General features: G+C 38.1%; 1 protein-coding gene and 1 long non-coding RNA gene across 2 annotated transcripts; both read right to left on the bottom strand.

The window, feature by feature from the left end:
• Positions 1-1,965: 1,965 nt before the first annotated feature.
• On the bottom strand, positions 1,966-3,073 carry LOC120290430. The gene is made up of 2 exons (XR_005548425.1): positions 2,618-3,073; positions 1,966-2,247 (listed from the first exon to the last, which is right to left on the bottom strand). It is a non-coding gene; the product is annotated as an uncharacterized LOC120290430 (long non-coding RNA).
• Positions 3,071-5,007, bottom strand: LOC120292704 (probable LRR receptor-like serine/threonine-protein kinase At3g47570). Its single transcript, XM_039311022.1, has 2 exons — positions 3,192-5,007; positions 3,071-3,105 (listed from the first exon to the last, which is right to left on the bottom strand). The coding sequence occupies exons 1-2, from the start codon at positions 5,005-5,007 to the stop codon at positions 3,071-3,073; spliced, it is 1,851 nt and encodes a 616-aa protein (XP_039166956.1).
• Between the last annotated feature and the right edge of the window lie 5,583 nt (positions 5,008-10,590).

The following is a 10,590-nucleotide window of genomic DNA, read 5'->3' as shown; positions in this document are numbered from 1 at the left end:
ACATCGCAAATGAAGGCCATCTCATGCCCATGAGAGTTCTAAGAAATTTTCTGCTTTTCAACACAGAAAGAAGTTAGAAAAGGTTGCATAATTTAAGCTATAAAAAAAAAGGCATTAATATGACTGATTGTCCTGCCAGATACTCATGCATCTCGTCATGTCACTTGCAGGGATAAATCTAGAGTTAGGTTTGGCAGGCCAAGTTTTTCACAAAATTTAAGTATGGTTCAGACTAGCTGCACTTTAGCTTCTGATCTTTATCGCAACCTTTGCTTGTAATAGTTATTTTGAATGCGTAAGATCTCTAGTACTAGTGTCTGAAGTTTCATACAACCTATCTATTATTTCAAACGTTACAATACTGCTAGTTGGGAGGTAAAAGCCCCCACAAACACTCCCTAATACAACTAATGAAATTTGATATTGCCAATATGGTTTTACACTAGAACACGGAAAAAAGTTAATAATCAGTTTACCATAACACTATACTAGCAATTATCAACGAATTAAAAGTAACACCCAAAAGACATATCGAGCAATGTCTCTAGATAAAGCTGGCCTTAACAGGAAGTGGAGATGCCAAAAGCACGATTATGAATCTTTTGCCCTAACTGTACTATCCGTTGGCCATGCATTAGACAACAGGAATTAACAAAAGCTGTAGAGGGGCAAAAGTCATTTGTTTGCTTCTCAAGTATAAGGCCATCTTTTTAACTCTCAAATCCACTTTTAAGTTGCACAGGCAAAACTCTTAAAAGATGCTTTCCTCATACCAACTTTTAAAGATTACAGAGTATATTATAGTAAAAGGAATAAATGAAATATGCAAGTCCATCTTTATTCTTCCAATTAACAAAGAGAGAAATCAAGATCACCAGATTAATATATAGGTCAGCCAATCTTTGCTTTTGTGGTTCGTTTCATTTCTTTCAGGATAATTGCGCGCTGAAGGTGGAAAGAAGCTGCTCCGAAAGAACGTCTCCACAGGAATGAAGAGAAACGAGATTCGAAAGGCGAATGAAGATATGGAAGACATGTGAAGCCACAGAATGCCATGACAAAGCAGGCAGCTCAGTTTTGTCTCCAGCCATGCTTGTGCATTTTTGAATGCTGGAAGCTTGATTAGTCAAGATGTTGGCGTACATAGCACGAGTTTCTTTTTGACTTAGTGTCTATCCTAGTGCGTGCATTGAGGGGATGAATGGTGGATCCATCTATATGCCTTTCCAGATTTTGACTTGAAGTCAAGCAAAGCCCGCAACTTTCTGAAGTCTTCCACTTTGGAAAATAAACCGAAGACTGATGATCAAGCGCGATTCCTTAGCCGGTCATTGTCATAACTCACAATAGCTTAAACAGTCAAAATAATTTCAATTTGACCGATAACCCTGCTCATCAGTTGGAGACATCATTGTGAGGCATGTATGTATCTATTAATAACTAGATTTATTTCAACCTATATAGTAACTTTTTAAGAGGAAATATACTTTCGGCCTATTAATAATTGATAATTTGTCCACATAATTAATAACTTTCATGTGAAAATTAGGTAAGTCATAATACTCAAGGGGTGAACTCAAAGTGCTGTTCTGGCAAAATGGAAATATACTAAAAGTCAGTCTTTTAACAACATAACTTTTCACCATGGAAAGTAGGTTTGCGCATAACAATGGCTACTGATTTTGTCATGAAGAAAAGTAACTTTTCTTTTAAACTATTATAATTAGTAATTTCTCTGCACTAATGGTCACTTTTTAGTTCTCGAAGTAAGTCTGACCATATTGGCGACTAGTAATTTCTCGATGTAGTTAGTAATTTCTATTCTTGAAAGTTGCTTATCCATGTGATTCACAGATCCCCATATAAAAAGAGTAACTATCAGTATATCCATATTAAGTTTTATGCCTACATGATTAGGTGATTTGGCAACTTTACTTAAATGCGGAAATAAAGTAGTAGCAGTAGTAAACGTGAGAAATAACAATGCTGAAGAAAAATCCAATACACACAAGTTACATAATTCTACTCAAGCGTTCTCGGATAATTCTGCTACACACGTCAAACGCCGATAGGTGTCCTCAAATTACCACGTGCTAGAATGCTGAATCCGAAAGCTGTACATCCTTATTCACCGACCGGGGAAACACTATTGCCTATGCCTGACTAAACATAGCTTTAGAGACAGAGATCAATTCCCGGCATTGGATTATTTCGAGTCAAAGCGACACCGAGCCATTCCTAGTCAATCTGCAGAAACCAAGCTTTCCTTCAATTAAGATTTCGAATAGCTAATTGGTTGCAATTCATCTTAAAGAGCATCATACAAATGAAATTAGAAAAAGAAGAAGAAGCAAGGCATTTTATTTTGGATTCATTTTAAAATACTATGACAGCAAAATAGAGTTTTAAGTAAACCAACGGAACTCAAGAATGCGCGTGCACCATAGGCCTTGTGCCAGTTTAAATATGTATAGCTACAGAAGGGGAATAATGATCAACTATCATCTTAAGGATTAAAGAATGATTGGTTCTTAATTATAGATTTCACCTGTCCACTTCCGTTTGCGTATTCAACACTAAATGTATAACAGCTAAATATAAGTTGTTAGTGGTGCACCTTGTCCATGTAAACCCAAGGAAAAGAGTTTCTCTCTAATTTGATGTAGCTTGTTTGCAACTCCGCTTATGCTCATCCGTCTTTCGGGAACTTCATAGGAACAAGCAACTCCGATATTATACACCATAAGCAAACACTCTTGAAATATGCCATCGCTTTTGGAAAGCCAACGTGGAGGACTATATTGGCCTAAATGGCTCTTCCTTTCTTGAAGTAGGATGTTGTCCGTAATTTCGAGCACTTGTTCAGGCAAAGCTTTTGCAACATAACTATGAAGAGTTAAATTATCTCTAAAGGTGTTGTTGATGGGACTCAACCCTGTGAACATCTCCAGTAAGAGAATGCCATAACTATACACATCACCTTCTCTTGAAACCTCGCATCTCATTGCATATTCTACCACACATAGATCATAATGCAATTCAAATCAGAGTGCAAATCATCATATTTGAATCAATTGTGCATAAGACTATAAGAGTTATCATTAGCTATCAAACTTCACACAAGAAGACACATCAACAACTTTTAGGTTATTAAATTTTCTTGGTTTTAGGGAGAGAGAGAAATGGAGTACCTGGTGGAGCATAACCAATTGTCCCTCTTAAACCTACCGAGCTCATTTGATCCGCTACAGAATCAAGGGATGATCCAACAAGGAATTTTGCTAACCCAAAGTCGCCAACATGTGCGACCATCTCAGCATCTAAGAGAATGTTGCTTGGCTTCAAATCGCAATGAACAATGGGGATATGGCATTGGTGATGAAGATAATCCAGTGCAAAGGCAACACCAATAGCAATATTTATCCTCTGAACAAAATTCAACCTTTTTGAAAGCTCATTCCCATGAGATGATGATGTGTTGGGGTGTAGCCACTCTTCTAGGCTTCCATTATCCATGAATTCATAAACTAATGCCTTAAAATCACTTCCTTGGTAATCACTACTTGAGCAAATTGTTAGTATCTGCAAAAGATTTCGATGTTTTATATTTTTTTCTGCATCACACTCGGCTATGAAGCTCTTCAAAGCACCATGATGGGCTAAATGAAGCACTTTCACCGCAATAGCTGTTTGATTTTCCTCAAGCATTCCCTTGTAAACAGAACCAAAGCTTCCAACACCGATCAAATTCATTGGAGAAAAACTGTCAGTAGCTTTTAAGAGTGTTCCATAAGATACGTTCGGACATGAATCATCCATCAAACATGAAACTTCTTTGTTTACTTTCTTCTTCAACCAACAAAGATATAAAGCTAGAATAAGAGCTAGCCCAAGAACTCCGGATATAACATAAGTGGACAATATCACCATATGGATCTTTCTACTCTTGGAGCTTTTGGAGATGCATATGGGGAGGTGAAATTCTGGCAATCCACCACAAAGCTCATTGTTCCCAATAATAGAAGTACTTGTAGCATTCTTAAAGACTCCTTCACATGGTAGCATGCCTTCAAACTTATTGTACGATAAATTCAAAAGTTTCAAGGAATGAAATATTGCTAGGAATGCTGGAATCTGGCCCGATAAATTGTTTTGTGAAAGATCTAGTTCTCCAATACCTTCTAACCATTTGAATGATTGAGGAATGGACCCATGGAAGAAGTTGCCCCCCATCCTTAGCAATGTCAATGCAATGCAATCACCTAAACTACTTTGGATTTCACCAACCAACAAATTGTTCGAGATATCCAACGCAGTCAAAGCTTTTAAGTTGCCAACTTCTGTGGGTAGAATCCCAGTAAGATGGTTACAAGATAGGTTAAGGATGATAGCTAATGATGAGAGACCGATAAGTTGTGGGGGCATGGGACCACTAAGATTGTTATAGGACAGATCAAGCTGAATAAGAGATCGGCAGTTTGATAAATGTGAAGGAATTTGCCCATAAAAGTTGTTCTCGTAAAGATCCAATTTAATTAACTTGGTTAGGTTTCCCAAAAAAGATGGGATAGTTCCTCTTAGGTTGTTCTGACTTAAGCTCAGCAAAACTAAATTTTGTAGATTCCCCAAATTTGAGGGGATGGCACCTGAAAGTAGGTTGCCATCCAAAGCCAATGCTTCCAAATTGGAAAGATTCCTAATTTCTTTGGGAATCTCACCAGATATTTCATTAAAGATTGCAGAAAATATTGTAAGAGTGGTGGATAAATTACCCATGCATTTAGGTAACACCCCACCAAACTTGTTGTGGTCAATTTCCACCCACTTTAATTTGTTATTGTTAATCAACGAGCAAAGGAAACTCAAGTCTTCAGGTTTTCCACTTCCAAGCTGATTAGAAGGGACCACAAACCAACTAAGCTTATACAAATTTTCCAAAGAAGGTACTTTCCCAAAAAATGCATTTCCTCCAAGTTGAAGCTTATCTAGCTTTGTGCAATTCGACATTGACGGAGGAATCGGCCCCGCAAGTTGGTTCTGCCAAACGCTAAAAAATTCAAGATCTAAGAGTTTGAGGCCTATGCTTGCATAAAGAGTCCCCTGAATTTGATTGTGTCCAATGTCAAACTGAGTCAGTGAAGAGAGATTGAATAGCAAAGATGGAATTATACCCGAGAATCTGTTTCCTCCAAAGGCTATGCCTCGCAAGTTTGGCAGGTAGCCTAGAACATGGGGGATGCTCCCGCCCAAGTTGTTCAGGGTTAAAGAAAGGATCTCCAGTGAAGATAAGTTCCCAGTGGAGGAAGGCACAATACCGGTGAGATTATTTCCATACAAAGAAAAAAATTTGTAGCTTTGATAATGAACCGATTTCTGAAGGAATTTCTCCACTTAGTTGGTTGTCTTCAAGGATGAGTTCAACAAGGTTAGAGCAAGCTGATAAGTTTTTGGGAATTTCACCTACCAACAAATTTTTGTGTAGTTTTAAGGATTGAAGGTGGAGCAACTGGCCAACTTGTGAAGGGATTTCATGATGGAGACTGTTGTTATAGAGCCGAATTTTCCTCAGGAAGCTGAGATTCCCAATATGAGGAGAGATTGATCCAGAAAGCCCTTGTGATGTCAAATTCAAGACCGTTACCCTCTGGTGTCTCCGGTTGCACATAACACCATACCATTGGCAAAACCCAATACTATTGTTCCATGAGTTGAGCACGCCGAAAGGATCTTTGGTTATGCCGGCCTTAAATGCGAGCAGCGCGAGTTTGTCTGTTTTGTTGGTGTTAGAGGAGACTTGGTTAAAGCACAGTGCAAGAGCAATACAAAGAAGCAATTGGCATGATGAGAACTCCACAAGACAAATGCTTAAGAGTTTCATGACTCAAAGCCCAAGGAAGCGGGTGAATATGAAAGCAAGGCAAGAAGAAACAAGAGGCAGGAACACTGCTAATGGAAACTTTGAAGAGATTTATTAGGTGTCGATTTTTCTGGACATACTTATAAGAAGAATAGTGAGCGGCCATTGCGCAGCTACTTTATTCGTTGGTCCGTCCTCTCTTCTGCCATCCACTCATCTAACGGATGTCACAATTGTATCTACATTGGACAATCCACAAAATTATAAGGCGATCATTATGCCGTTGGACGGTACGATTTTTTCATCAACTAAGCACGCTGCAAGCCTAGCGTGCTAAGAAATCCCCGTCATGACTTATTAAGAGCGAAAGAGGTTTCTCTTACATTAATTTGTTTTGTGGAAAATGTCAAAAAGTCATTTTCCACAAAAATAATAATATTTTCTGGTGTTTAGCTAAAATTTCAAAATGCATCTAAAAATATTTTCTACCATTTGGTATGGAATATATAATTTGATTTTCCTCCATGCAACTTGCCAAAGGTGAGCTCGAGCTTGAGGCTTGCACTCACCAATTTGGCAAGCGGCGAGCTCGCCAATGACCGGTTGCCGGCCATGGCCATGGCTATGCGACCGACCGAGAAAGAAGCTAAAAAAGGAAGAAAGAAAAAAAGAAAAGAATTAAAAATTGAATTTTTAAAAAAAAAAAAAGAAAGAAGAGGGGGCTAATAGGGCTGTGCGAGAGTGTGAGATAAGAGAGAGTGAATGAGAAAACGTTTGACTTTTTCCATTGATGGAAATGCTTTCCTTGATTGATTCATTTTTAGTAAAAAAAATCCGAAAAATGTTTTCCTGAATGTTGTTTTCTGTGAAATGCACAGACTTTGACAGAGCCAAATGAAACGTAACCATTGACATTTGTGGGATTTAAGTGAAACGAACGCTAGAAATCTAGAAAACATTTTCCTAAATGTTGTTTTCTATGAAATGAACGAACTTTAACAAAGCCAAATGGAACATAACCCTTGACATCTGTGGGATTTATGTGAAACAAATACCGGAAAATCCGGAAACATTTTCCTAAACATTATTTTCTGTGAAATGAACGGACTTTGACGAAGCCAAATGGAACATACTCACGGGATTGATAGCTGAGATCGACCCCGATCTACACGAATCATTGAATATATCAGCATAAGCTATTAGACTCCTTTGGAGCCATTTGAGCGTGTGAGTCCAAGTGATCCACTTCATTAGCGGAACGTTTACTTCAATCAGTGCAGCGCCCCGCCCACACTCTACGCTAGTACTTCATGAATAATGTGGAGACTCCAATTGTGACGACTTGATACTTCCAAAGTTAACACTCAATCATGACATGTAAAATTACACTCCGAATTGTAATTGAGTCGTGCAAAAAATTTAACCCTCGCTTTAGATATTGTTTTGCCAATGAAACTCTTTGCTCCATTGACATCGCACAAAACAAAGAAAAGAAGAATGGGAGAACAAGATGCTGGGAAATAATCGATCCGGAAGAATGAAATCAGATTGAGACGTGAAAAGATACCGTCTTTAAGGAATTATTTGCCCCACACGGTTGCTAATGATTATTGGCAAAAATTCTCTATGGTACAAAAAGTCTCAAATGAGACATACCAAATTGCAATTTTGGTATTTCTCCAAAAACTCTTGAAAGGAAAATAATTGAAAATAAGAAAGAGACGAAAAGTTGATAGTTAGTTATTGAACCAAAACCGTTCTTAATAAAATAAAAAAAGCGAAACCTTTGTGAACAAATAGTTTCAAAATGACACAAATATTCATTTTTTTAACTGTAAATTCGTAATAGAAAATAAAAATAATCTTCAATTGAACAAATACACACTTATCTTTTCATCATTTGAATAGATAAAAAATAATCGTCACACACTCATAACTTTTCGATACGAGACATGCATGTTGAGTCCGCACCGGTGAATTGATACATGATACCTATATTTACAAGTTTCTAACAGAAAAGTTACAATTTTGGTCCTCATAATTTTAATAATGTTCCGTTTTAGTCGGTCTGTACGCTACTTTAGTTACAAAACTAGTCCTTAAATTATTATTCAATAGAAGTTTAATTTTAGAGGCCAGTTAGTGGCCGAGTAAAACTTGGGACATTTTTTTTATTTCTACGAATTAAAGATTCGGGCTTGAGGACTTGATTACATTAGAGATGCCTAATGCCCAATTTTGGTACCGGTATCTCTTTATGAAAACATTTGCCCATGCAATCTTGCTTATTTTAGAAATCGTAGGTACATCTATCTATCTGACCATACATTGCTAGTTCATTGATTTGCACTCATTGATCATGTGAATGAGATAATATCACTATAAATAAAAATACGATAATAATGACTTAAGATAAAGGGCGAAATAATATCTAATACAATGCCGGGTAAAGAGTATTACACTGAGATGGTATCAAGCTCCGGGATAAGACCCCCACGAGCTACGCTCGAAATTAAATTTGCAAGTTCGTCCAAATTAAATGATGCTGCTCTCCTAATGATGCGCAACTTTTCGATCATCGCATCGCAGCCCTTTTCCACAAGAGTGCAGGCTTTCTTCAATGGAGATAACACACATTATTTCGGTTAAAACTTCTGTTTAGCCACCTTAATGTTCCTCTTACCTGATTAATATATAGTTCAGCCAGTCTTTGCTTTTGCGGTTCATTTCATTTCTTTCAGGATGATAGCCCGCTGAAGGCGGAAAGAAGCTGCTCCGAAAGAACTTGTCCACCGTGCCTTTCCAGATTTTGATTTGAAGTTACGCAAAGCCCGCAAATTTCTGAAGTCTTCCGCTTGGGAAAATAAACTGAAGACTGATGATCAAGCGCGATTCCTTAGCTGGTCACTATCATGACTAACAATAGCTTAATCAGTCAAAATCATTTCCTTAACTTTTTCCTGAACGATATTTTCCACAAAATGAATGGACAGAGCCAAATGGAATATGACCATTGACATTTGTGGGATTTACGCGAAACAAACATTGAAAAATCTGGAAAACATTTTCCTGAACATAATTTTCTGCAAATGAATGGACTTTGACAGAGCCAAATGGAACATAACCATTGACATTTGTGGGATTTGTGTGAAATTCCCAGGATTGATAGCTGTGATTGACCCCAGTCTACACGAATCGTGATTGGATATATCAGCGTGAAACTTACGGGATTGAGAGCTATGAGTCACGGGACTGATAACTGTGATTGACCCCGATTTACACGAACATGATTGGATATATCAACGTGAAACTCACGAGACTGATAGCTGTGATTGACCCCGGTCTACACGAATCTTGATTGGATATATCAGCATCAGCTATTGGACTAATTTGGAGCAATTTGAGCGTGCGAGTCCGAGTCACCCATTTCATTGGCGGAATGTTTACTTTTGGTCCCTGCATTATACTTCTGAAAATTCAATCCCCCAACTTATCTCGGGACAATTCTTCAGCTTTCAGTCCAAATACGGACGGGCATGTTGAGTCAGCACCCGCGATACGTTATACCTACATTTACAAGTTTCTAACAGAAAGGTTACACCTTCGGTCCTCATACTTTTGATAATGTTCCGTTTTAGTCCTTTTGTACGCTACTTTAGTTACAAAACTAGTCCTTAAATTATTCACCGCATTTCTAAAATATTATGAAAATGTCAATTTCTAAAACAAAATATTAATTCGTGATTTCTACGTTTATAAGTGTGCACAATCTAATTGTAGCCCGATTAAGATAAATATCATCAAATGCAATAATTAAACGTCCATATTTTCATTACAGATCGAGATAGAAATATCTGAAACTACTCCTAAAAAAATCAGTTTTAAATAATTAATTACATCTTTTGATTTGCTATTTTTCCCCTCGGAACATATTGAACTATATAATATGCCTCTTGACCATTATCACATGGTCATCAAGTCTGAAGGACTCATGCTGACCGGGCTCCCATCGGCTCTAATCGCCCCCTTTCCATGATCAAAAGCACAATATGACTGCTCTCCATCACTACATAAAGCGTGTAGTACAACCACTGCCGACGGTCCCGCAATCTTCGGACGACCAATATACTCGTACTTTCACGCTAATGATCTCTTGCTGATTGCTTAGCGATCATTAACCATCCACCCTCTTGAAGAAGCCCTTGGATTGCACATGCAACAACATATATGCACAGCTCCTGTCGCTCTCCTGCCTCCATCTTCTGCATTCATCTACACTTATTAAAATGAGGAAAAGAGAGGAGAGGAGAGGACATCGATTCTGTTTTCCTAACGGAAGCACCACCACACATCCTGAAAAAACTGAAAAGCAATAAAGACTGATGCAACTGCAGAGACGGCAAAAAGCAAGACAGAGTGCGCAAGGAAATAGAGGACATGGTACCGGGTATAGGGATATACCTATACGCTGAGGCTAACTCCTCCTCATAAGGCCCGGGTCCACAGGTTCATATTTTCTAATGTTGTTCACCACAGACTGAACTTTCTTCGAGAGCTGATCGTTGTGTTCCTCGACGAGTTTCACAAATGCAGTTAGCTGCTCTTGATATGCTGCACACAATCTTTTCTTGTTTCACAGCTCGGCCGTTAATTCCTGGATTTTCTTGTCCTTTTCATCCTACATTAAGAAAAGAAAATGCAGAGGATGATAGTTTGATTGGTCATACGTAAGC

This window comes from Eucalyptus grandis, chromosome 1 (genome assembly GCF_016545825.1).
Source record: "Eucalyptus grandis isolate ANBG69807.140 chromosome 1, ASM1654582v1, whole genome shotgun sequence".
Classification (NCBI taxonomy): domain Eukaryota; kingdom Viridiplantae; phylum Streptophyta; class Magnoliopsida; order Myrtales; family Myrtaceae; genus Eucalyptus; species Eucalyptus grandis.
Note: the sequence above shows the minus strand (reverse complement) of the source record. Positions and strands in the feature narration are given on the sequence as shown.

Excerpts from the sequence above, each read along its gene's own strand:
- LOC120292704 (XM_039311022.1), bottom strand. The coding sequence starts at position 5,007 with ATGTCGAATTGCACAAAGCTAGATAAGCTTCAACTTGGAGGAAATGCA. Across the intron at positions 3,106-3,191 it reads AATTGGTTATGCTCCACCAG|CTAATGATAACTCTTATAGT; the intron begins GTACTCCATTTC and ends GAAGTTTGATAG.